This window comes from Ixodes scapularis, unplaced genomic scaffold (genome assembly GCF_016920785.2).
Source record: "Ixodes scapularis isolate PalLabHiFi unplaced genomic scaffold, ASM1692078v2 PGA_scaffold10__122_contigs__length_95168666, whole genome shotgun sequence".
NCBI lineage: Eukaryota > Metazoa > Arthropoda > Arachnida > Ixodida > Ixodidae > Ixodes > Ixodes scapularis.
Window position 1 is genome coordinate 25,362,836 of NW_024609836.1, and position 27,440 is coordinate 25,390,275.

General features: G+C 46.8%; 2 protein-coding genes and 1 pseudogene across 2 annotated transcripts; 1 reads left to right on the forward strand and 2 right to left on the reverse strand.

Moving 5' to 3' along the window:
• The first annotated feature begins 872 nt into the window (after positions 1-872).
• LOC121046737 (piggyBac transposable element-derived protein 3-like) lies at positions 873-23,359 on the forward strand. The gene is made up of 3 exons (XM_040501298.1): positions 873-908; positions 1,149-2,797; positions 23,203-23,359. The coding sequence occupies exons 1-3, from the start codon at positions 873-875 to the stop codon at positions 23,357-23,359; spliced, it is 1,842 nt and encodes a 613-aa protein (XP_040357232.1).
• Positions 23,147-24,216, reverse strand: LOC120840693 (annotated as a pseudogene).
• LOC115318040 lies at positions 24,191-27,440 on the reverse strand. Its single transcript, XM_042287548.1, has 3 exons — positions 26,535-27,440; positions 26,317-26,434; positions 24,191-24,648 (listed from the first exon to the last, which is right to left on the reverse strand). The coding sequence occupies exons 1-3, from the start codon at positions 27,264-27,266 to the stop codon at positions 24,191-24,193; spliced, it is 1,308 nt and encodes a 435-aa protein (XP_042143482.1). The 5' UTR covers positions 27,267-27,440.

Genomic DNA, 27,440 nt, shown 5'->3' on the forward strand with positions numbered 1-27,440 from the left:
ATTTCGATCGAACAAGGCACTGATACAAACGCAGCAGGCACCTTCTGTCACTACCCCAGGACTTGTGAGAAAGAACTTTTAAAATATTCAATGCTAGCAGGCATTTCATTTTTAGTTGCAAGATGTGACTACGGAAGCTAAGTTTCTTATCAAAAATAACCCCTAAAAATTTATGCTCAGGACGTACGTTTAGGGTCTGACCTCCCAAAGTTAGAGTGGGTTCTATAATGATACCCCTTCGAAGAGAAAACAGAACACAGACTGTTTTCTCTGCTGAGAAACGGAAACCATTCTCATCTGCCCAACGTGTCATTCCATTAATACCTAGTTGAACTTGGCGTTCACAAATAGCTGAATTACACGAAGAGCAGGAAATTTGCACATCATCAACATAAAGTGCATAGGAGAGAGATCGGAGAAGAACCTGTCTAAGAGAGTTCATTTTGATCAGAAACAGAATAACACTCAGCACTGACCCTTGGGGAACACCATTCTCTTGGACAAACGTTTCAGAAAGTGTCGTGCCCAACCTCACTTGGAACGAGCGCTCATCGAGGAAGCTTTTGATAAGAGCTAGCATTTTCCCCCGAATTCCAGCTGAAACTAAATCACTTAAAATTCCGTACCGCCATGTGGTATCATATGTTTTCTCAATATCGAAAAACACCGATAAACAATGTTGTCTGTTAACCCTCTTTCGTTTATTGTATCTCCGGGGATACAGACTTAAAACGCACAAATAAAAATCACTGTAAATATATACTCCCTCAAATGGGCAATGTATCTCATGGGACACATCCTCCGCGGCGGCCGAGACACCTAGCGCCACCACCCGGAGCCTACAGCAAGTGTTTCTTCATGAGTGACAGAACATGGCGTCAACCAGTGCTGGCGTCCACGTGTCCACGGCAAGTACTACTTTGTACTCTAAACGTTGAAACGGTAATCAAAATTTAACGTTGCGATTTTAAACGAAAGTGTGCAAAGACTTTGGTGATGTATTTTTAATCGAATACCCCGATCCAGTTATGCAAAGCAAGGTGATAATCTGTGTGTATCTCACAGGATACACTGCACGTTTGGGGTATTCGTTCCACTGTTTTGTATACGTTTTTCCAATGTTTTTTTTTAATTTTTGTTTTGTGCAGGAGCTAACTGCAAGGACATTTTATGGTTCACGATTGAGAAAGAGAGCCACAGTGATCCCTCCTGAAGGTGGAATATCCGACGTCGACTCATCAAGCGATGATGAAACGGACACGGACAATGATGACACCAGCTTCAAGGCAAGGAGTAGAAGCTTGGAAGTAGAAGAATCCCTCTCGGAAGAGGAAGCTGAATTGCCAAAGAACGCCGCCTCGTCGAAACAAGCTGACAAGTACAAATGGAGAAAGACAAGTTTCGACCACGACTTCCGCGCTCCAAAACCGCAGTTTGAGCTTGCACCGGAAGATCTCACTCCACTGCAGTATTTTCAGATGCATTTTGGCGATGAGTTCATTGAGAAGGTGGTTTACGAGACAAATCTGTATTCCACTCAACAGACCGGAAGCTCAATCAACACGAACGTTGCAGAGTTAAGGTCCTTCATCGGAATTCTTCTTATGATGGGCGTCATCGGGATGCCTTCGTTTGAAGACTACTGGGCCAATCAAACAAGATGTGACAAGATCGCCAATGTGATGCCTGTAAAACGGTTCAAGAAGCTCCGAAGGTTCATTTATTTTATTGATAACCTCCAGCCAGTTGAAACTGACAGAGCCTACAAGATAAAACCTGTGCTTGAGCACATTCGGAGCAAATGCAAGGCCACAGAGTGCGAAAATCTCTTCTCCATTGATGAGATGATGATCCCGTACAAGGGTAAAAAAGCGGGGAACCTGAGGCAGTACCTCCCCAAAAAACCTAAAAAGGGGGGCTTCAAACTGTTTGTACGTGCGGGTGTTTCTGGGATGGTTCATGACTTCATTCTGTACACCGGCGCAACGACATTCGAAGGTATCAGACTTGCAGAAGAGGATGAGGCGCTTGGTCTCGGCGCAAAGGTTGTGTTGCACTTGTGCGAGAGCATTTCTCGTCCAAATGAGAGCATCGTCTACTTTGATAATTTCTTCACCTCGCTGGAACTGATCTCACGACTGAAAGAAAGGTATTCTTTACACAGTCTCGGCACCATTCGAAGCAACAGGCTTCAAGGCTGCTCCCAAAAGGATGACAAGTCACTGCTGAAGGATGGAAGAGGCAGCTTTGACTACAAGGTGGACAATGTGGCAGGACTTGCAGTCGTGAAATGGGCTGACAACAAGACTGTAATACTTGCAAGCTCCTGTGTCTCACAAGACCCAGTGGAAACAGCGAACAGGTTCGACAAGAAGGAGCGTCAAAAGATTCCAGTTTCTTGCCCACAAATTGTGAAACAGTACAACATTCACATGGGCGGTGTTGACCTTGCAGACATGTACGCAGCGCTTTATCGCACCCCTTTCCGCACAAAGCAATGGTACTTAGGCATCTTCAGCCAGCTTCTCGATATATCCGTGAACAACGATTGGCTACTACACCGACGACAGTCAAACCTCACTGGCGTGAAGGCAATGCGACTGAAACAATTTCGACTAGCTGTTTCAGAAGCTTTGATGCATGCAAGCCCCCCGAAAAGAGGGAGACCTTCTTCCACCCTCGATGAAGAACCTGCGGCGCAGCGCCCAAGATTGCAGACCACGGCAGCACCTGTCACCGATGTCTGCTACGACGGTGTGGGTCACCTACCAACACTGGAAGGCAAAGGTCGCTGCAGGTACTGCCCAAGCGGCCAAACATCAATTGCCTGTGAAAATTGCAAAGTTAGGCTTTGCATAGTGACGGGAAAGTCTCCAAGAAACTGCTTCAGGTTGTACCACAAGAAGGAATTCTTGTTTCAAATATTCAACATTTTGTTATCCCGTAACGGGCAGTGTGCACTGGGAGATACATATCCTATCTCTTAAATGTGAAATAAAATGCCACAAAAAAAAATGTTTTGGTGCTTCAATTGGTTCCTTAAGGGGGGATATGGCCTGGGAGGGTCAACTTTTTAACCCTTTATTCAAATCAATTGAAATTTGCAGGGTAAATTGAACACTGTGAGAAAGGATAACCTGCCAAGTTTCAGCATTATAGACCAATTTTCTGACATACTAATTTCCTCAAATTCCAGATTTAAAGGGACCTCGTTAGGAAATGTATCGTTGAAAAAATATAACTGGAATTTAAGAAATTCTTGCTTTAATGTGAAGTACAATGCACATGCTGCAAGTTAAGGTAAAAATCAATTATAAAAGCTGCAATTCTAAGGGAAAAAACACACCTAACAACAGAAACAATAATTTTAAAATTTTTTGTGTTTCAGAAATACTTTGTTTTTATAATGAAGGAGTGAGTTTATTAAAATAAAAAATACCTTATCTTGTTCCCCACAAAATTCCAGCCCAGGAGGACTCTAAAGAAAGTCTTTCCATATTGAAAGTGTCAAATGATACATTTCCTAAGGTGACAATTCGTGCCAAAAAGTGAAACTGAGAAAAATGCATTTGAAGTTTCAACTTGAGGTTTCTTTATTTTCGATGGGTCCCAGGAGCTTAGAATCCTCCTGGAGCATAGGTGGCACCCTCGCCATCCAGGCTGCGCTGTTCCCGGACAATAGCTTCCAGCTTGCGTCGCTTGTGGGCCATCTTTGACGTGTCGAGTGCCCTGACCTTCGCCTTGGAAATCTTGCCCAGAGTTGCCTTGGAGGCATGCTTCGCCTGGTGGCTTCCAGGAGCAATGTTCATCTCCTTGAGTACCCTTTCAAAACCTCTAGGACCGAGATTAAACTCAAGCACGGCTAAAGCAACAGCCGTCTCCACAGTTTGCAGCGAGGCAAATTCTGTTTTGGGACAGCGCTTCCAGATGAGGGCATTGAAGCTCTCGTTTGCATTCTGCGTTTTCATGCGGGAGCATCGAATGAGCAATTCCCGCTGCGTCAGCCTGTTGTAGATCGGAACAATCTCCTTGGCGACATCCTTCGGGAAGGCTGGTCGGTGGGGTCGTGGTGCTGAAGGCCTGCCTGCTGCCTCCAGAGCCTTGTGGCGGTTATAGTGACACCATGAATCCTCGCTCTGTGGACAGGCATTGTGACGGGGCTCCTGGTCTGTGGAATAGCTATGCAGGAGGCTGGCGAAGACAGCTTTCTGCATCTTGGGGACGTCGGGAGCGTTGTCCTTTATAGCGCATGCATAGTAGCTTGTCAGCTTCTTCATCACCACATTAGTGAGTTTTCCTTTTCCGCCGAGCCCTTTTTTAGTCTTCTTGAGCTTTTCCATGCCTGCATACATTCGCTTGGCCACATGGTTCACACAGTCTTCTTTGTGTATTTCTTTGTCGTACAGTTCGAGACCAGCTACGTGCGTAAACGCCTTGCTGTCGCCGTCGCACAGGACAGTGACATATTGCATGTTATGCCTCTCGACAGACCGACTGAAGATGGTTGCTGCAGCTTGTACCTCCATAGCATTTGATGAACCCTCATAGTTCTTTTGGCAGGTCTTCCGATGCGTGTCTGCCCACTCCTCGAAGCCTTCGGTACCTTCCTTGGGGCCCAGCTGGCACCCATGACAGTACTTGCTTTGCACTGCGAAGTCGATCACAAAGCCGGTCTCTAGCTCAATTGCGACACCGACTCCGAACTGTGACGTGTGTCCACGTTTGTGCCACGTTCCGTCGTAGCTGATGCACACATCCAGAAGATCGCTCTCGGCGCTCGTGCCCTCCGTTGCCTGCGCTTTTCTGACAGCTCGCGCAGCCTCCTCCATTACTTGGGTCGCCGCCAGCATCGCGGCATCGTGCACTTTTCCCGCAACCTTCTGATAGGACTTCACGTGCATTGGGGGCGGAGCATTTAGTCCCCCAAAGAGATTCGAGAGCTTCGTAAAGCTAATTCCGCAGTCTCTCCCGACGACTCCAAGTCGCATCACGAGTTCGTTCTGTCGCGACTTGCCAATCGGTGGCGAGTGCGGTGCCGCGACGATGTCTCCGCAGGACGAGCATCGAACAACAAACAGAAGATCGGCACCAGTTCCTCTTTCTTGCAAGCTGAGCTCCCCTCCATGGCACTTTGGACACAGTAGAGCGTCGATTAGTCCTTGCACGGCCGACACATTAATTAGGCGATAACCATCCAGAGGCTCTTCAGTGGGAGCGTCCGCCATCTCCGCGTCGTCCTCTTCGCACTTGAGCAGTTCGAGCTTTCTCTCGAACGTTGTCAGCAGGCACTCCACAGAGACCGGAACATCCTCAGCATTTGACGTTGAAGCTATAGACTCCGACGCGTGAGGGCTAGTTGAGCCAGACAAACTCGAAGCTCGCGACGACAGGGATGGTGACGGCAGTGGCAGCGGGTCGGCACTTTTTCGGGGGCGTCCTCTTGTCAAGCCTCTTCGTTTTCGAGATCGTGAACCTCGGCCAAAGCTACCGCGAGTGCTCGCTTTCGTGGCAGGCATTCCTCGGTAGAAAAACCAACGCAAACAAAGGTAAAACGAAAGAGCGGCCGGAGCGGCGGAGTAGCGATACGATCAGGAGCGGAGCTAGCTGACGAAAGCGAACAAACCGAAAAAACGAACTGTGACGTCACCACCGCGGCCAATCGCGAGGCCTGTTTCGGTTTTCAACCAATGAAATCAAGCGTAGCATATTAGGAGCGTCTTTTTTCTGTTTTTTCTGCTTCGATGTTTGGGCTCTCCCAGACCACAAAAACCCTCTAACGCAGAAAGCTTTTCACGGCAAAAACTAGAAGAAATGGCGCTTCCAACGAGGGTAAAATGATTCGCCCGCGTCGAACGAGCGCGGAGTAGGCTTAGTTTGAAAACGCCGCATTTTGCCGTGGCCTCGCTCAGCGGGGCATCGCGCGTGCTCGCGACCGGGCTGAAAATATTTTTTTGTGAAATAAATCCTGCATATTTCTAAATGAAACTTCTTGACACTATGCTTCGAAAGTTAATGAACCGAAAATAAACTTTTTTTAGAAACGTATTTTTTCGAAAAAAATCGGAATTTCGAGGCCGTATCCCCCCTTAAGGAAATACTGATTGTGATATAATTTTAGTTCCATTTTTGTATGACTGCCCGAATAAGGGTTAACAAAGGCATCCCTGACTGTTTTTTCTAGGCGAACAAGGTGATCAACAGTTGATCGCCCTGTCCGATACCCACATTGAAATTTGTCGAAGAAGTTTTCCTGTTCTAAAAAATACACCAATCTGGAGGTCACCATTCGTTCAAACGTTTTTCCCAGAGAACTGGTTAGTGCGATTGGTCTGTAGCTGGAGGGTAATGATGGATCCTTTCCAGACTTTAGCAAAGGAATCACAATTGCCCTTTTCCAGAGAATGGGATAAGCTCCACTGCTCCATATAGAGTTAAAAAACAACAGGATGGTATCTAATGTTGCAGGATGTAAATGCTGAAGCATACTGTAATGAATAAGGTCTGGCCCTGGGGACGAGTTCCTTCCCTTGTCAAGGGCAATCATTAGTTCCACAAGGGTAAATGGTTGATTATAAGCCTCGTTAGAACCACCGGTACATTTTATTGGTACTTTTTCTTTGGCAGCCTTGTATTTTAGAAATGTGTCTGAATAATGCTCAGATCCCGAGACAGACATGAAGTGTTCCCCAAGAATATTTGCCTGCTGTTCTAGTGCGGGAACACGACTACCATCTAGTGTAAAGAGAGGGATAGTAAATGCACGGTAATCCCCTCTAATTCTATGGACCCTGTCCCATACGACTTTTACACCTGTGGAACTGTTGACTGAGGACGTATACGACATCCAGGTGGTTTTTTTTGATTGGCGCCTTACACAGCGGGCCTTAGCACGTAGCTTTTTAAAATTAATGACATTTTCAACTGTTGGGTAACGGCGCACTATTGTCCATGCACAGTTTTGCCGCTTACGAGCTAGGCTACACTCCTCATTCCACCAAGGCTTTGGTTTTGATGGTAAGCGTCCTGTCGTTTTTGGAATAGAGCGCTGTGCTGCTTGGACAATTACATTAGTCAGGACTTCACAGGCTTCATTGTCATCTAAGCTAACTAATGTATCTGGATGCAACTCTGACTCCTTTTTAAAAGTGGCCCAGTCAGCCTTTTCTAACTTCCAACGTGGAGTTCGAGTTTGTAATGACTTAAAAGAGACTGTGCTTTTTAAAACAATGGGAAAGTGATCGCTACCATAGGGATTCTGATCTACACTCCATGAAAAGTCAGGCAGCAACGAGGCACTACCAATGGAGAGGTCGATGGAGGTCGATGATAAGGATGAGGTGCTAAAATAAGTTGACGTACCAGTATTAAAAAGACAAAGGCTTCGAGAAGTTAAAACTGATTCGATTATTTTCCCACGAACATCAGTTCGATTCCCACCCCAAAGGGTATTGTGGGCATTAAAATCCCCCATCAAAAGAAAGGGCTTTGGAAGTTGATCTAAAAGAGAGTGAAGTTCTGCACTGGTGAGGGTGATAAATATAGTGAACAAACAGAAATGTTTGTTCACATTTCTGTTTGTTGCTTGTGAGGGTGATAAATATAGTGAACAAACAGAAATGGCTTTATGTACTAGAACACGCACTGCCACTGCTTCTAAAGGAGTGTGTAAGGGTGTGGCCGTACAAGCAGCCAGCCTTGGAACCACTATCGCTACTCCTCCAGATGAAATGGTAGCATTTGGGCGGTCCTTCCGGAAGACAGTAAAATTTCGGAGGAAGTTGGTATGTGTTTCCTGTAAACACAGGGCTGCAGGTTTGTGTTTCTGCAGAAGATAGTCAACGTCGTCAAGATTAGTAAGCAATCCCCTGCAATTCCATTGAAGAAATGTTGCAGTCATGTGTTAGAGATTGTTACTTTGGAGGTATTATTTGTTTTTTACTTTTATGGCGGGCCTTGGGAGCCTGCCACTCCATGTCTTCTGTGTCAGACGCATGAGAGGAGGCCTGGGTATTCTCATCCATAGCTTCCGACTCCTGTGGTGAGACCTTTCCGGAAGGTGTGGAAAGACTCTGGCCACGAGGTGCCAGGCGTCGGCCTCGACCACCTCCAGCCAAAGAGGCGGTGGAGGTGCCAGGCAGGGAAGTGCCGGAGACTTCCTCTTCCTGTCCTTTGGGTGTTGGAGTGGCACAGGAACCATGCCGCTCCTTGGATGTGGATTTCCTCTCCTGAGGGCGTGGGCCCCTCTCCCTTGAAGGGGATCGCGGGCTACGGCCAGGCTTGGCCGTTGCCGACCCATCATGTGAGGGGGATGCCGTCTGTGCCCCCTCGCCACTAACTGGGACAGACTGCTGCCCCGTGAGAGCGGGAGCGGTGGTGGTCTGGCTGGAGGAGGCAGTAGATCCCCCAGCCGTTACTGCACGCCCGGGCAGCTGAATTTTCAGCTTGGGCGTGGGGGACTGCTGTGGCTTCCGGTAGTCCAAAAAGGACGTTTGGGTAGCCACTGCAACCTTCAGTGGTGCATGTCCCCGCTGCACCACCCGCGCATAGCCGCCCTTCCGCAAGAAAGCGAAACGGCGACGTGCCTCTTGGTATGTTAAGTTTTCTTTTACTTTTAGTGTCAGAACTTCTTTTTCATCTTTCCATACCCTACATGATCTGGAGTACGCTGGGTGGGCCTCATTGCAGTTTGCACACCGTGCACTGTTTGTGCAAAAATCCGTCTTGTGGTCGGTTTTGCTGCATTTTGCACATGTGGCTTTCCCACGGCAATTCTGGGAACCATGTCCATATTTCTGACACTGAAAACATCTCCGGGGGTTAGGGAGATATGGTCGAACCCTACAGTGGAGGTATCCAGCCTTGACGGCTTCAGGAAGTTTGGTGGCTTCAAAGGTTAGAACTATGTGCTTTGTTCTTAATTCCTGCCCGTCTCGTCGCATGCAGATACGCCTTGCGGCCACGACCCCTTGGTCAGAGAGACCTTCAGCAATTTCGTCGTCAGTTGACTCTAAAAGGTCATCCTCAGAGATAACTCCCTGAATCGTATTCAGTGTGCGATGTGGCGTGACTGACACCTTATGGTCGGATACCGCACTCAGTGCAAGGAGGGCCGCACTCTGTTCGCTGGTCTCAATTTCCACCAGAAGGTCGCCAGTAGACATTTTTTTGGCTTTGAAGCTTTTGCCCACAACACTTTCGAGTACTTTCGCAACGAGGAAGGGCGATAATTTTGATAACTGCTTTTCACCTTCGGAATGAATCACCAAAAACTTTGGGTACTTGGATTGGTTACCTGGAGTCTTGTCTGAGATTAAAACTTCGGTGCGGACTCTTTTGGGAGGCCGATCAAGTTGGTTTTGCTTGGAACCCATAAAGATGGGGAGGTTTTCAGAAACCGTGGCGCACCGCCCACCACCGAGCCCAACAAGGGGGTAGGTAGCACCCCATAGCAAGTATAGCTTGGCTGGGTATGCTACTCTACCAGTGCTACCCAGTAACTATAACCAAGTGTGGTTCAAGAAAGTTATCTGTCGCCACCCAAGGTTAGCCCTTGCCGCCTAAGAAGGTGAAAAAGGAAGGAAGAGAGTGTAGAGGGAAAGAAAAAGGAGGTGGAAGGAAAAGTGAAAGTAGGAAGAACAGGGTAGAAGAGGCGACTGACTGAATCATCCTGGTCGGGCCAAGCCAGGACACCCGTCTACGAGAAGCAGGGGCCGAAGCGGTGTATTGCCTCGCCCGGGAGGCCCCGAAGGGTCCAAACATACCCCGGGCTTAGCTCAACCACCAGGGTCCCCTTTTCCCCGGACACGTGTACGCCACGCACAGCCAGACGTGGGTGGGCGAACCCACATGGCTCGGGGTTCGTAGTGACGCCACTCACCAAGCACCTACAAAAGTAGGTGCCCCCTGCGTGCGGGTATGGTGGCCCACGTGGCTGGGGTCCGTGGTGACGCTACTCACCAAGCACCTAGCACCTAAGGTGCAGGCGCCCCCTGCGGGGCTCGGGGTCCGTGGAGACGCCACTCTCCAAACACCTGCTTTCACAGGTGCCCCCTGCGGGGTTCCGCTCTGTCGCCAACTGGGTTCCAAAAATGTATGCAAAATGTAACTGCCCAGCATGCGGAATAAAGTCCAGCGGCGCGTGCTTGCAAGGCCGGCAGGCGAGGCGAAGCTAAACACACAGAAAAAAAAGAACCTGAGCGCATCGATGCAGAACATAGCGAGTCAGGTTCAAAACGCTCTTGGAGCGCTTTGTGCAACGACTGAACTCGAGACAAACAAGCGCGCTGTACGGGTTCAGCGAGCAGATATTGCCGTCTTTGTTTTAGCTCACTTCTCTTTACCAACTTTCTTTCGCGACAGATTTTTCATGTACCGGAGTCCCTCTCGAAAGAAAGATAACCAAGAGAAACCTACGTAATCAATACTTCCACATAGCAGTCTTAGAATTAAAAAGGGATTTTTGTAGTAGCGTATGTTTTAAACAAGAACAGGAATGTTGATGAACATGCGGCGGTCCTTATGTTTCAGTTTAGGAAGCTCCATATCTGTAGCGACGTGCCGACTGGCCGGCAGGGACCAAATAGTTTTCCCACGGCCGTTGATTTCAGAAGCGAGTGCTTCAGCTCGAAAAGTAACTCCCGCCGCGCAAAAACGTAATTTCGTTTCACAGCGTGATGACATGGCTCGTACCCAGCACGTTAGCGTCGGAGCGTCCGCGCACTCTCGCATGTATCGTAAAAAAAAATAAAAATAAAAAAAAAACGCGAGACGAGATTCACGAAATGACGAGAGCGCGAAAGAGACGGCGGGAAACATGCGAGACCGGATGGACGATTGATGTAACTAAAGCAAGGGTGCAGGCGAGCTGGTTCAATACTGACATTGGAGTTTTATGCCTGTCCTACTCCCTTCTTTTCCCCGGCTCCAGGGTTACGATGCCACGATTGATGCAAGGTACTTTGTGTCGGATGTCGGGCGGCCGCTTGCGCCACCTAGCTCACGCATGCTCAATTACGGTACTCAATTTAGTTTCGTTTTTGAAAGGCGACCAAAACTGGTCCTTTGGCGCAGGCTTGGCGCAGATTACTCATATTTTGGCCAAATGTAGCAGGATGTAGCAGGGTTAACCCCATGGCGCAGTTTGGCGCAATTGGCGCAGCAATCACATCACTGGTAACGAAATACATTTCGCCCTGATTGTATCGCGATACAAAGGAACATTCAAACTGTATTTCGATACAGAAATACAAATACTGGTAAAACAATTGTATCGCGATACAGAAATACAGATAGGAAATGTATTGCTGAAATACTATTGCGATACATTTGTATCGCGATACTGCCCAACCCTGGTCCTGACAACTGTTACTTGTCACAGCAGTTTATTGGCAGTCTCTGCTTTAGTATAGTAGCTGTGAAACAGTGTCTGCTGTTTGCAGCAGGTGCAAACAGCAAATATTAGGAGACCTGACAGAAGCAACACATTGGACAACATCAATGGAAGTTTAGTTTGTCATCAATTACTCTTCACATAGTACATCTGCTAAGGAGGGGTTACATTTTTTTCATAGGCTCAGCTGAGTTTACAAAACTTTTCATGCACATAAGAGACTAAACAATTATGTTTATTCTGTTGTATTTTTCTGGGTCAGCGCTGCCCGGCAGGTCCTCAGCCACTCCACAGCCACTGCTCTTCGCTTCCTGATGAAGAACCATAGTTAGAGCCAGGACTTCCATTACGCAGCCTGGGTTTTCGAGCAGGTGAAAAGCATGAGCAGAAGGCACTCGGTCATTGCTATCAAAAAGCATAACCTGGCGATCTTCACAATCACCATCGAGTTCCTGATCATATTCCACTACTTTCTTTGCCAGCCGAAAATAGAAAATGGAGCATTCCAGCCCGAACAGCCAGGGGTGGTGCTCTCGACAAAATTGGTACTGAATCTGCAGAAGATGCATGCTTATCGACAGGCACTCGTTTTCTTTTGCTTTGACGTCCCGGTTCACCCACGACTGCCTGGAAAACTTGTTTTCAGTAGTGCGACAGGAAAATCTAACCAACTCTCTTGGAGTGCAGAATGGCCCCAAATTGATAACGTTTTAAAAATACCTCGAGGCCTGCAGGGCAGGCTCGTACGTACTAGATGACACCTCTTTCTACCTGACTTGGTATACTTCACTTCCACTGTCAACTAAATGCAGTGACGTTTTGCTTGAGGAAATCGAGCATGGCATGTCCGAACTCCAGGAGAATAGCTTTGTCTTTAACCGCGGATATGTTGTACACACAGTGATCAAGAACAATGTAACGTGCAACATCTGTCCTGCCACTGTTGAGTTGACCACAGCACCTGCACAGGCTCAATAACTATGCCCCCGATGTGCAGACCTACCCCTTTGAGGCTGCAAGCATCCTGTCTGCGAAGTAAGAGAGCGTACTTCAGAATTTCACGCAGGACTAAATCTGCAGCAGGCATCATGGACAGAACCTGTCGGCAAGGATGACCGCAGAGTACCAATGCGTTCAGCTGCCCGAGTGACATCAAACTTAAACTGAACAGGCGCTTCTGCCATGTATGGCTACAACTTTTCCTACGGGGGAAAAATCGCAAGGCTGCAGCTACGGCAGCTGAGAACACGGAATTCGCAAGTAAGTTAATGGCAGCGCCTCGCAGGATTAATTATTATCTTAGTAGTGTCTCAGTAATATCAGCAGCCCTTTCCTCGCTGTCGTCAACGTTCCCTGCTTTTCATTTATTCTGTTTAGGATGGTGCTCCTTCTAGTATTGTTTCTGCCTTTAGCTTTTTTTTTCTGCCTGCTATGCATGTCTGTAATTCACTGCTTTTTAATGTTCTACATGTTAGTCTATATGCCACTTCTCTATAGTGAGCTCCTTTTACCCTGCTGTAATCATATTAATTTGGCTCCAGGTAGGCACTTTCAATCTTTACGTGTACTGCCGCTGCGTGGTTTTCTACTTGTCGTGAACAAAGTTGCCGCCACTTTGTCTATTGCACCTATGCATTTAATCCTATGCCTAAACCGCCTCCTTAAAAGCAGGAGTTTTTTTTTTCATTCTGCTGTTCCGTTTGCTTTCCTCTTTCTTTTTGCACATCTTGAATTCTGCACACCATCTATGTATCTACATGGTTTTCTATCTTGTCTCTTAATAAAAATACTCCAGACATTTTTACTTTTGATTCTTTCGTGCATGTAAGCCATTGCCATGCAAAACTTCTAGGCTTCTGTGAGCCTGTACTTTTGCCACCAGACCTTTCTGTTGAGCTAGCTGTTGGCCTAATTTAACCCTCCAGTTTTGGAGTTTCTTTCAGAGGTACGACACCCGCGTTTGCTCCAATGGTCATTGCTCAAGGCTGTTAGGTTTGTTTCTTGTTATTTCATTATACACTATAACCTCGCTGATCCAGATCCGGTTACTGCAGATATTCGGTCATAACATACGGATTTGTGGTTTGTTTGGTCACTTCGATTATTAGTTATTATAACATATATTCGCAGATAATGGACTATATAAGAAACTAAGTGAGTAGTCCACCATTACATTATAGCAGACTTTTGAGAGCATCCATTATTTCGGACATTATGCGCCTTTGGTTAAGTAGCGATTGCATTTATTTTGCGAAAGTTATTGTCATTGCGTTCTGCGCCTCGCGAGCGTCGTATAACCCAGAGCGCACAGTACAGCTCAATGGAATATTGCTACCTTTCAAAGTTCAAAAGTTTAAAAAAGCCAGTTCTTTTCTCATATTCATCCTTATGTCCTAATTCTGACTGGTTACACTAAATTCCACTCATAATCCAGTTCAAAGACTGCAGTAACGGCACCTGCATTCAGCCCATGCCTTTAACAACAGACAAGAACCTTCATCACTATCAACCTCTGGGTAGGCTTTCCATTTACACGTGCGGTATGAAGGTACCTTTAATATAGGTCCCTATTCTAAAGGGAGATCGAGTTCGTAATCACACGGTGCACAAAGTTCCCTTTCGCTAACGGAGCCATAAGAATAAACGGAGCTTTTTAAGCAGACCTCCCTTTACAGCCACAGGGAGTAGCCTGGGACCCATAAATTGCAAATAAAAAGTCTAGCATATACACTTCTCCTTTGTTTATTGCATTCTGATGAAAAGAATATTTGCAAGGCAAAAATTATAAAGGTGAGCACAAACCAGATGAGAAATGGTTGATTGATTGATTGATTGATTAGGGGCTTTCTGGCGCAACAGCGACGTGGCCATACTGCACCAAACTTAAATATTTATGCAAAGCAGAGGTGTTATTTAATGTAGAAGTAAAAAGTCAGATACTCTGACAGAAGACAAAATACTGAGAAGAAAATAATTACCTGTGGTGATCACATACTATAGAAAGTGCATGTTGGAAAAGCTAGAACTTATGCAAAAAACCTGTTTTCTCAAGGAACATAACAACACGTTCAAAAGGAATAATCGGCTGCTCGCTAAGCACTAGTGCAGGATGAAATGGAATACAATACATCGCGAATTCTGGAAAACAGGAGCGTCTTTCTTGTGCAAGGGCAGAGCAGAGACCAAGAATAGGCCAGACCGTCACAATCTTACCACAGTGTTCGCAAAAAGGTGGATCTGCCCCATGCAACAAGTAAGCATGGGTGGCCAAGCCTCAAGCGACACAGCAATATCTCACGAGACCGGGTTTTATGGGAAGAGCTCTCCCATATCCCTAAAACAGGCTTGATGGAGTGCAGCTTATTGTCATGATGATGGTTGGGGGTTTAATGGCGCAAGAGCAACTTAGGCCATATTGCGCCAAAACAAAACAATTGCTGCCCTAAAAATAGGTTTCAGGTCTTGATGTGGTAGCTGCAAACGTGTTTCCTGCAAGTTTTTGGAAGAGGCCGCAAGCCTGTCAGCCTTCTTATTGCCACTGAGCCCAACGTGGCTGGGTAACCAGCAAAATATGATGTCATGCCCCTTTTGTAGGCCCTTATTTATTTTTGCACGCACAAGCTGGACGAGATTATGCTTTGAATCCTTTACAGAGCTGAATGCAGTTATAACACTTTGAGAATCAACAAACACGACGGCCTTCATTGTATGGCTTTCTATAATATAGTCCACTGTTGTTAATACACTTTGAAGTTCTGCAGTGAATATACTAGCAACACTGTTCAACCGCTGAACGCTCGTAAATGATTCAGAGTACACAGCAGATCCAACAAAAGAGGAGGTCTTTGCCCCGTCGGTATAAAACTGTGAATAATCTCTGTATTTTTTTAGTACCTCATGAAACTCCTGCTGGAGGATTATTGAAGAAATGTTGTGTTTGTTGAACCTGGTGAAACACCAATCACAGCTGATTGGCAGCAGGTCCCAAGGCGCAACAGTGTCGGTCCTTTCGAGTAAGCTTATGTCATTCAGTTCGAGACAAAGAGATTGACGGATGTCCTCAAGACGAAGACTGAGCGGCCGTACAATACTAGGCTTATTTTGAAAAATAAGGGAAGAACTAGAGTCATGCACACAGCGGTATGTTGGATGGTCAGGGTCGGACAGGACTTTGTAGGTGTAAATCAAGCTAATGTATTGCCGTCTTTTTTTCCAGCGACATCTGATTTGTCTCTACATATAAAATGAGGACTGGTGATGTCCGAAAAGCCCCTGTGGCAAGTCGAAGGCCAAGGTGGTGAACAGAATCCAACATCTTGAGTGCCGATGACCTTGCCGATCCGTAAACTACTGCTCCGTAATCAAGGCGGGACCTGACGAGGGAGTTATACAGGTGCAGCAGACACTTCCTGTCAGATCCCCATGACCTGTGTGACAAGACTAAGGATATTAGCAGCCCTTAGGCATTTAAGTTTCAGCTGTTTCAAATGTGAAATAAAATTTAGCTTCCTATCAAAAATGAGTCCAAAGAACTTGTGTTCATTTCGGATACTTATGGGAGTTCTATTGATCTCTAATGATGGATCCAGCGTTATTCCACGTTTTAGAGAGAATGGTACGCACACGGTCTTCTCAGGTGAGAACCAAAAACCATTTTCGTCGGCCCACTTACTCATTTTATTTATTGCGAGCTGCAGCTGGCGTTCACAGCTGGAGAGATTGCAAGAAGAAACTGATATGTGAACGTCATCAACGTAAAAGGAGGAAGACACGGTACATGGTATTACCTTCGAACCATCATGACAAATAATGTAACTCTCAAACCCCCCCCCCCCCCCTTGTGGCACACCACTCTCCTGAATAGAAAGGTCTGAATATGTGGCACCTAATCTAACTTTGAATGTTCGGTCAGACAGAAAGCTTTTTATAACACAAAGCATGCGACCATGTAAACCACATGCGAACAGGTCCCTAAGTATTCCATACCGCCATGCCGTGTCGTACGCCTTCTCCAAGTCAAAGAAGACTGACACGCAGTGCTGCCTGTTTACAAAAGCGTTACGTGTAGTCGTTTCCAGGCGCACTAGGTGGTCAACAGTTGACCGCCCTCCACGAAAACCACACTGGTTCCGATCGAAGAAACCCTGCATTTCAAGAAAATACACCAGTCTCCTATTAATCATCCGCTCAAATATTTTGCCAAGACTGCTCGTAAGTCCAATAGGGCGGTAGCTGGATGGAACTGACGAGTCTTTACCAGGTTTCAACAGTGGGATAACATGGGCCTGCTTCCAGGCTTGGGGAAAGCATGCTTGCGTCCACAGATGATTAAAAAACCAGAGCAAAGTTTCCAGAGATTTTGGGGCCAGCTGACGAATCATCTCGTAATGAATCCTGTCAGGGCCAGGGGCCGACTGCCTCTTCAGACTAAGAGCCAACCTAAGTTTGTGCATTGTATAAGGCTTGTTGTATCCGGCAGTATTTCCTCCAGACATACTGATACGATGGCATTCTGCACGAGACTTAAATTGTCTAAATTCTGCCCGGTAGTTATCGGAGCTAGAAACATTGTGGAACTGCTCTCCAAGTATATTAGCCACATCTCTAAGCGAGATTGTAGGAGAATGGAAAAGAGGAATCACAAAAGCATGATAATCACCCTTGATTTCGCGGTATCGATCCCACACTTCCTTGGACGAGACAAAACTGTTGACAGAAGAGACATATTTCATCCAAGTTCCTCGTTTAGCTCGTTTCCTCGTCCATCGAGCTTTTGCTTTTCTCCTTTTGAACTCAATTCTATTGAGAGGAGTAGGGTACCGTCTGAACATATCCCAGGCTTTATGCTGTTCTTTTCTTGTAGATGCACAGTCTTTGTTCCCCCATGGCTTACACCTCTTCGGCATGTTTTCAGAAGTCTGCGGAATAGCCTCAAAAGCTGCACTTAGAATATGTTCGGTGACATATAATGTGGCATCTTCTGGAGACAAACTTGCCAGGAGTGAGGCATTCAGCGTTGCCTTTAATTTAAAAAGCCCCCAATCTGCCTTTTCTAACTTCCATCTAGGAACGCGCTTAAAAATGGTAGGAAGTGCGACATTACTTTTTAAAATGACCGGAAAGTGGTCGCTCCCAAAAGGGTTCTTTAAAACGTTCCAAGAAAAACAAGGAAACAATGAGGGTGATGAAATAGACAGGTCGATGGATGTGAAAGAGTTATGAGGTGCACTGTAAAATGTTGGTTCTTTGTTATTTAAAAGACACAAACCTGAAGACAGTAAAAGACGCTCTATAATCTTGCCACGAGAATCAAGTCGGTCACTGCCCCACATAGGATTGTGAGCATTAAAATCGCCTAGAATTAAAAAGGGTTCTGGCAGTTGATCAATAAGACCTTCGAGTTCATGAATATGAAGTGTAACTTGTGGGGGAAGATATAATGACACAATGGTAATGAGCCGGTCAACTAAAACACAAGTTGCCATAGCTTCAAGTGGTGTACGAAGAGGGACCTCAGCACATGCTACTCCTCTCCGCACAACCACAGCAACACCACCAGAAGAATGGGCTGACAAACGATCTTTCCTAAAAACACGGTGACGGCGTAAAATATCAGTGTGAGTGTTCTTCAGATGAGTTTTCTGCAAACAGAGAGCAATAGGCTGCAGCTCGTCCAGAAAATAATGAACGTCATCTATGTTTTGTAGTAGACCCCGGCAGTTCCACTGCAGGAAGCCAACAGGACCCATCTGTTTGCTGGCTTAAGATGTAGTTGAAATGTGGAGTTCGTAGCTGTGACCAAATGGACAAAGGTTAGCTTGGGTTGGTTGGGGCAGTGACACGTGGAGGTTTTTTCTTCTGATCCCCTTTTTCAGGGGCAGATTTTGTGCCTCCCTTGGCAGGTGGAGGTGGTTCTGTCAGGTCGACAGATACCTCCATGGCCTCCTCCTCCCGCTGGGAAGTGGAAGGAGTGGGTCCCTCACTGCCGTGAGAGGGAGTGGTGTCTAGCACCACTCGAAGCTTCGGGCCAAGACGATGAGGCATCGTCCTGGCACGTGGAAGTTTTGGCGGGGCCGCCGGGGTCTGGGAACCCACAGGAGCCTCGCTGGGGGTTGGGGGGCTCGAGGACTGTACTGAGTGCCCACCGATGCCTTGAGTGGCGGCGCAGCCCCCCTGGCTGCCGCCTCGGCATAAGTCCCTCCTTGGAGGAAGGAAAATCGTTTCCTTGCCTCAGGGTAAGTCAGGTTCCCTTTTATCTTTAAAGCTAAAATCTTCTTTTCTTCTTGGAACTTCGGACAGGCTCGGGAGTAGGTGGGGTGGGAACCAGAGCAGTTGATACACTTGAGAAGTGTACTTTCGCATGTGTCGGCTGGATGGTCTGTGCCTCCACATTTAGCACACGTTGTTTTTCCACGGCAGGATACCGAGCTGTGGCCAAATCTTTGGCACTTGAAGCATCGCCTTGGGTTAGGTATATAAGGGCGCACCTTGCAGTGGAGATAGCCTGCTTTAATGCTCTCAGGCAGTACAGTGGATGCAAAAGTGAGGACCAGGTGTTTTGAGGGTCTCTCCTGTCCATCCCTGCGTATTGAGATTCGTCGCACAGCGACCACTCCCTGCCCGGAAAGGCCCTCCAAGATTTCGTCCTCGCTAGATTCTAGAAGGTCCTCCTCTGAAATGACGCCCTGGCAGCTGTTCAAGGTGCAATGTGGAGTGACAGATACTTTATAATCCGAGATCTTGTTTAAATCTAAGAGAACCACACTCTGAACTCCGTTTTGTACTTCAACAAGCAGGTCACCAGATGCTAATTTCTTTGCTTTCAAGTTTTGACCAATTAAGTTTTCTAGTCTTTGAAATAAGAAAGGGTGAAAGCTTGGCAAGTGGTTTTCCATTTTGTTCCGAATGCATTACCAGAAAGCGGCTGAAGCTATTCTGGGCTGTAGCTGATGAGTCTTTGGTAACTACTTCGGTCCGGACCCTTTTCAAGGTCCGATCGGGGGAGGTTTTTTGCTTACAACCCATATGAAGGGCAAAAACTTCGGCATTCGTAGCGCACCACCCACCGCGGAGTCCAACAAGGGGATAGGTAACATCTCATAACAGGTCTGGCTTGTCTGAGTATGCTACTCTACCAGTGCTACTAGGAAGCTATAACCAAGTGTGGATCAAGAGAGAGTTCTGTCGCCACCCAAGGTTAGCCCTTGCCGCCAAAGAAGGTGAAAACGAAGAATAGGAGAAAGGAGGAAAGAGAAAGAAAAGAGGGGATAGTAGAAGAAATGGCGACAGACTGCATCATCCTGGTCGGGCCAAGCCAGGACACCCGTCTACGAGAAGCGGGGGCCAAAGTGGTGTGTTGCCTCACCCAGGGGGCCCCGAAGGGTCCAAACCTACCCCGGGTTCAGCTCAACCACCAGGATGCCCTTTTCCCCGGACACGGGCTCGCCACGCACAGTTAGACGTGGGTGGGTCTTAGCCACTTTTTACTCAAGGTCTGTGATGTTGCCAATGTGGCTGGGGTCCGTGGTGACGCTACTCACCAAGCACCTAGCACACAAGGTGCAGGCGCCCCCTGCGGGGCTCGGGGTCCGTGGAGACGCCACTCTCCAAACACCTGGTTTCACAGGTGCCCCCTGCGGGGAGATGAGAAATGGTATCGACAACTTTATACTCACGACAACGGGCAGCAGCGGTGGCACGAACGCAATGGCGGCTGCACCAGCTTTTCATGCTTTGAGTAGCAACGACGAGTCGTCCGCTTCGTCTGCCCAGAGCATTTTTGTGACCATGATTTCGCCTGGTGAACCAGTGAACTTGGATGCCAGCACTAGCGGCACCAGTGGGAAAGGCCCTCGAGTTCACTGGTCCAAGGCGGAAACATGGTCGCTAATCCAGGACAACATCGGCGAACTCCGGCGACAAAGGACGAACGCCGGAGTGTACAAGACAATCCGCCTCGGTCTCGAGAGGCTGTCTATCGAGAAGACCCGGAAGCAAGTAAGCGATAAGATTGACAACCTTAAGCAAACATACAGGTGAGCCAGTTTTGAGGTTGCTGCTCACCTGTGCCCGCTCGTCGACTCTCGGAGCGCGCTCGCCGAGCTTAAACTTGACGAAATGCAGCATTTGATGTCGCTACGGCAAATAGTAAATAAATTCATGTTTTAATTAATAGTAAATAAATTCATTGTTTTAATTAGCACGACCTAATTTAGCGGTAATGTTCTAGTGTGTTGCTTCAGTGTCTATGAGGCAAAATGCTGACCTATGGGTCCACAGTTGGTGGGTTAAAATCTCGGCCTGGGGTGCCTATATGTTTCCGCCGCGGAAACATGTAGGCACCCTATCTCGGCCGAGGTGACCACGATTGAACGCGGAAGGCTCTTGGCTTCACCTCAACAGATCCCCAGCTTTTAGTCCTCCTCTGGGATGTACTAGATGTCCTTCGTGGGTTTGGCACGCAGGCCACCTTTTTTACTGTTTCCATTGACAACCTCTAAAACAGAAAAAAAAATGCAATTCACAGAACATGACAAGAAGGCCCCTTGGTTCACCTGTTCCAATTCTAGATGCAGCCAAAATACACTGCCAACCCCCTTTTTCGTTAAAACTGTATTTTCCACACAATATTTTGGTCCACGTTTGTGCATGGCTGGATTCCCAGGTGAAAATTTGGAACTGATTCCAGCTGGAAATGAAACTGGAACCAGTTGAACCCAGCTGGAAATTAATAGTTCCAGCTGGAATGATACTGGATCCATATAGACCATGACCAGTTCCAGCTGGAATGGCACTGGATCCATCTAGACTGGGACCACTTCCAGCTGGAATGGCACTGGATCCATCTAGACTGGGACCAGCTCCAGCTGGAACAGCACTGAATGCATCTGGACTGGGACCAGTTCCAGCTGGAATAGCACTGGGTCCAGCTGGGCTGCATTAATCCCAGCTGGACTGGGTGCAGTCCATCTCTGGATCCAGTTGGATCTCCAATTGGGGGTGGCAAGTCCAGCTGGACTAGGTGTTTCATGTCCACTGGATAGAAATATTATCCCACATTTGCATTGGGGACTAAAGTCAGGCACTCTAGTCCTCTCACTCAAAAGATAAGAGCTTTTGATATCCTGAAAACTAATACAGTATAGACCACTTACAACGTAACCGTTTATAGTGCAGGACCGGGTATAACGCGGTTTTTTTAAATTACCGGTTCACCTCCCATAGAACTCCATGTAATTACATACCGCTTAAAACGCAGGCGCGCGAAGGGAAATACCGGTTATAGTGTGATTTTTGGCACAGCCCGCCGACCGCGCTGACGACCAGAGCAGCGAGCTCGCTTCCCTGTGCGACACTAGACAACGGCGCGAGCCACAAGCTGCACTCGCGGGGCAAGGAGGTTGCTAGAAAACGCGGGGAGAAGCGAAGAGAGAGGCTTCAGTTGCCATAGCGACGGAGGGACGCACACACGAGTCGTTCACGTGCGTGCGTCCCTCCGCTGCGTTGGAAACAAAAAAACAAACAACCGCAACGACAGACCAAACGCAGGTCGAGAAGTGTTCGCGCGCGTTGCATGCCGGTCTGCCGGTCGCGAGCCGGCTGCTTCTATTCCGCAAACATGGCGTCGGTTGTGATCGTCGTCGTAGACGGCATGCATCTCACCGTTCTGCGTAAAAGCGCTATCCTTGACGGTGAATTTTTGTTGTGTGTCGCTATGATAACCCAGCACGTACTAGAAGAGAAGATTTACCTACTCGTGCGGCGATGTCGTGGCGGCGCTCTCAAGACGGCAGAAACGCCCGTGTCGTCGTGTTTGTTTACTTCCACTACAGTGGTGATTTCTAAGCGTTTGTGTCCTCAAACATCGCCCGGATTTCTTATTTGGCGCATTTCATGCGTGTGCTAAAGTTCAAGGTATTACTGGCGCGTACCGTATGAAGGATGCGAATTTTCAAGCGTTTTCATCTCCGGAGAAAAGTGATTAGGGTTAGCAATCCTGAACGCTCGCAACGTCCGTCCACAACCCACGACGCCGTTAAAAGGCTGCGCCAGGCAAATGCCGCTCATTTCTTTCAAAATGTGTGACACACTTGTGACAGAACTGTACTAGTCTGGTGAAATAAAGACTTTCCTCAAACTAAGGTTTATTTTTCATCTAACATAAAATAAATTCTTTTGGAAAGGTAAGTTGTCTCATGGCATGTATTTTGGCCTAAAAAATTGATGTTTTGGTTATAGTGCGGTACCGCTTATAGTGAGGATTTTCGCGACTCCCGAGACATACGTTATATGCGGTCTACACTGTACTCAGAGCACTAGTGGTCTCAATGTTTAAACAGGTATTGCCAGAGGCATCATTCTGCGCTGGGCAAATGCAACCAGTATGCGCTCTCAGACATAAAACAAATGCATGTAGGAAGCAGGTGATATGGAAAAGAATAATGCAGAAGGAAAACCTAAACAACTTGTCAGAGGGAAGCAGGAAGGAGGGGGCTACAAAGAAGATTAGTACCAGAAATGTGTGCTCTCCTCCATTTAATTTTATTTGGAATGTACTATCTCGCGGCAAGTGGCCATGAACCGGAAAAATGCTTGCAGATCGCTTTCTTGTGCAAGTAGCTTTCATGTGTCATGAGGGTTACTAACAAATGAATGACCCATGAAGTCATACTCTGCAAATCAAAACAATTCAGGCAGAAAACAGACACATGAGATAAACATATATGCAGGTAAAATTATTTATTGAATTCAGAGAAATAGCAGAAATGTAAACTGAAGCAGCCGAAACAAGTCTCCCTTAAAAAATCTTTCAGGTTCATTTTCATACATTGCAATGAGTTGACAAAAGGTAGCATGGGTTTGTGCAACAGGTGGTTGCACAACCACTTGTTGCACAAAGCACTGACAGACAGCACCTACCGCTTGAGACAATCCACATCCATGCAACCGCAAGCAAAACAATTGTTATGACGGCCTCACGTAAGGTTTAAGACCACTCATACCTGTTAACAAGATCGCAGAAAAACGCTCTTTGTTCAAGCTGCATGAATATGCATGGCATCATAGTCACGTCAACTTTGTACAGTTTATACTGGGGTCGCTTGGCTGCAGCCTTGATGTGCAGGGTACCTTGGAGGCAGCTCACATAATAGACATGCGAAGAAATAAACAGCTCAGATGTCAGTTAATTCTCCACCAGCAACCTCAATGATGTGGTCTATCTTAGCGTATGTGCCATCTGCTAGTCTGATACCTCTGCAGTCTGTTTTTGTCTGCCTCTCATAGCTGCTACTGTGGAAGGAAACATTATGAATTGACATTCTGTCATACTCTGCAACTGTGGCAGGTCCAGTGTGTGCAACAGAATCAAGAACAAACTTCTTCAGAGATTCACCCACAGATTTTGGCTTTCCCAATGGCAGTGGCAAATTCCTCAGTGATCCATGGCGTGCTGTTTTTTCTAGAAATACAGCTGAGAGTGACGTGACCTGCCAGTCTTATATGCAGTAATGCTGTCCTTCAGCATCAACCGTGACATGATTTGAATGGGGACACCGTTTGCAGAAGTTGCTAGCTTGAGAAGCCTACCCATGTTGGTCTCGAAAGAGAAACAGGAATGAGCCCAGAGCAGGCCAAACATTACAACACACTTCGGCAAGTGAAGGAGCTGATGTATGTTGTAAGTCATCTGCTGTTGTGTGTAAAGAAACTGCATCTTTACAACAAATTCTACTAAGCACCCAGTGCTCCTATCCACGTCTTCCTGCGTCACTTAGTGTTTTAGCAAGCTGAAGATGCCTGTCACGAGTAGGCACACGTGCTCCAAGAGACACTCAGGCAGGATTCCTTGTAAGCAAGGCACACTGAAATACAACAGCCAGTGTTGCCACTCTGCAGCTTTCCAATATTTTTAAGTGTTAATGACCTTGGAAGTCTGGTGAAGATTTGTGGCGGTCTAATGCTGCAGAGTCGGCCGTCAACTAGAGCTATGGTTCCTGGTTCGCCAATGTAGTACGACTCTCCAGGAGTTGCGAGCCATAGCTCGGTCAGCTGCTTTGCAACCCCAAGCAGTACACAATGCATAAAGACGGGACTAAACGACCATACAATGTCAAATCCTTTGACGTTGACTAAGGGAGACAACCCCCTTGCTCCCTGTATGCGAGTTCCTAGCTCAGAGGCAGCCGCCATGTCTTTGATCATGCCCTCGTGTGTTCTTTCCTGTGATGGCCCGCCATCCACCGGGTACTTTACAGTCCCTACAACAAACAAGAAATTTTTATAAATTGTGATGTCACTTATTGTCATATTAAAAGAAAACTAAAACACTTCTTGAAAAAAAAGTGAGAAGTGAATTATGGCGTATTTTTATCCAGTGAACCTGAATGTTCCATTCGGTTTCCTGGAAGACGTAACTAAACATGAGAAAACACGAAAAACCTCCGACCAGTCGTGACGTCATGCTAAGATGTGTCGCTCATGTGGGCAGGGCGTGCAACTGCAAGCTTGCAAGGTATATTCCCCCACACTGATACCAGTCGTGACGTCTCTGACCTTAATTGTTGTGTGGATATTTAGACAGCGTGTAGTTGGTTAGCCATTTCAAAGTTGTGACAAATCACTCGAAGTAGATGAGAAATTTAGCCAGTGCGGTACAACCGCTAGCCTGGGATCTTTAACATGCACCACGCAGTAGTGGTACACGACCACACGCCGGTATGATGCTCATCCAGATCGAAACGGGCAGGGGTGGGGATTGAACCCAGGATCCTGGGTTCTGCAGTGCGAGCTTTCGCTCCACGTTTTCCTAGCTGGTGTGCGCTAGCCCAATCGGGCACTGATCCCCCGTCTCTGACCTTTCTGAAAGAAAAAAAAACAAGAGTATGCGTGCCTAGCTTCGATAGGCTCTGAAAATGCGCGAGAACATATTTCGAAAACTCCTAGTATGACGTCACGCATCTAAGAGAAGGGGCTTCAGTGGTACTATGAAAATTAATTTCTGCAGCCACCGTGCACCAAAAAGAAAAATAATTTCAATATTTGGGATCCTGGAGGCTCAATCAAGACAATTTAAGCGTTTTTTCCCTCAAATACAGAACCACTTCAGTTTTCCTTCAAGCATGAGATGCTATTAGGTCCAAAACTGTGCGTCTGTATGGAAAATATTTTTAACTTTTTGGTTCCACTCATCTTGCCTTTCTCTACATAGTACTTCTGTGCGCCCGAAGGGCATTTCATAGTCATCTACATTTCACACAGGCATCTCTCAAAAGTGTTTACCTTCAAGATAGCGTAGTGTGCAGGTTTGTAATACTTTATTAGGGAAGTTCATAACCAAGTGAAAGGTTGTATTAAACTCCAATTAATCATGCTAAGTTGGCTGTGTAATAATAAATGTCAACAATTACACTGCAAAGACCTCTAGACACTGAGGTAAGACAGCATTTCCTATTCTCAATATTAAGGTGGCGATGCAGGCGAGTGGTTCATGACTAAAGAAATTAGGAATGGTGCACAAAAAGACGAGGACAGTGAGAGTAGAGCACAGGATGAGAGCTGAAAAACAGCTAAAACAAGAAAAACACCACAAAGCGAACCAACGCCTTAACGTAACGCCGTAATAGTTACAACGCGTGTTGGCTTTGGGGTGTTTTTCTCGTTTGAGCTGTTTTTAATAAAACTTCACGTGATAGTTGGTGCTCGTCCTTTGCTCTACTCTCGTTGTCCTCGCCTTTTTGCGCACTGTACTTAATTTCTTATCTCAATAAGTGGTCTTAGCAGTGGTGTCACGAGGGTCAGTAGCCCGCCGCGACCTCCCCCCCCCCCCCCCCCCCCTTTGTGACGCGACTGGGTCTTAGTACATGTGAACAGCACCCGCTAAGTACTAGGAGTGTTCACTCCGATCAAAATATGATCCAGACACTTGCCTCCAACGCAGACTCCAGGGTGGTAACACCAGTTGCATCCAAAGTATCCGTTGTACTGGGTCGACTCCTGCAGAGCAGCCCTCGCAGGAGCGTCAGCACAACAGCAAATGCAGAACACCTGTATGTGTTGATAAGTATGTTACCATTATAACACTGTGAAAGTCATTGTTTCAGTAAGATTTGAATGCAATTGGCAGGGCAGTAATATAGCTCCTTACCTTTGAATGAACTACTTCATCCTCAGTCTTCCAGTTAATTCCGCCATTGTTCAGAGTTTGCAGTCCATCGGCAAAAGCTTGGAGCAGCATGGTCATGTTGGGCTTGGTTACGCCATACCAAAGTACTGGCATCAGCACATTGTTAAAACGGAGCAGTGGTGGCAGCTCGTTGATACTAAGTTGAACGGGCCAAATGGAATATTTGGAGGATTTAAACATGGGGCTGCCATCCGAGTTGACAGTCACTGTGAAGTCCATGTCTGCCATACCCAAATCTTGTCTTTTCTTGCGATACAGTGCCCCATCAGTTATGTCATTCATGGACACGTTCGGAGGTTCTGATGCAATTTTGTTCAGGTTTGTATGGAAAGCTGAACTGATTTTCTTGCTGGCAAGAAGTGATGCTAGCTGCTTCTCTACTGGCATGCTTACGAAAAAACAGCCATCTTTGACGAGTTGTGGTCCTCTGTAATGCTGCTCGCAGGTGGAGCACTTGACATTTACATTCTTCCTTTTGGAAAGTTCTCCAGAACATTTCGCAACGATCGTCAAGCAGTGAGGGCAGTAGAAGTGAAATGTAATTTCTGACATACTTATTCCACAAAACTTCTGAAACAAATACTTGCTTTCGGGAAAAGCCTTAGCTTGCACAAGTTTGTTGACTAGCTTAAGCAACTGCTCTGAATCCGAGTATGACAGGCCTATTGTCAACGCATAGTCCATGACCATCATGAAGGCATCCCCCAGGGTTAAGGGGCCAGAAGGAATGAAGGGAACGCTGAACTGTTCTTGGTTTTTGCGAAACCATTCTCCTAGATCCTCAAAAACATGGTCTTCATCTGGATCATCTTGTGCATCCACAGGATGATTCGCAGAGGCTTCGTCCAGAGTAGCCGAATCGTCTAA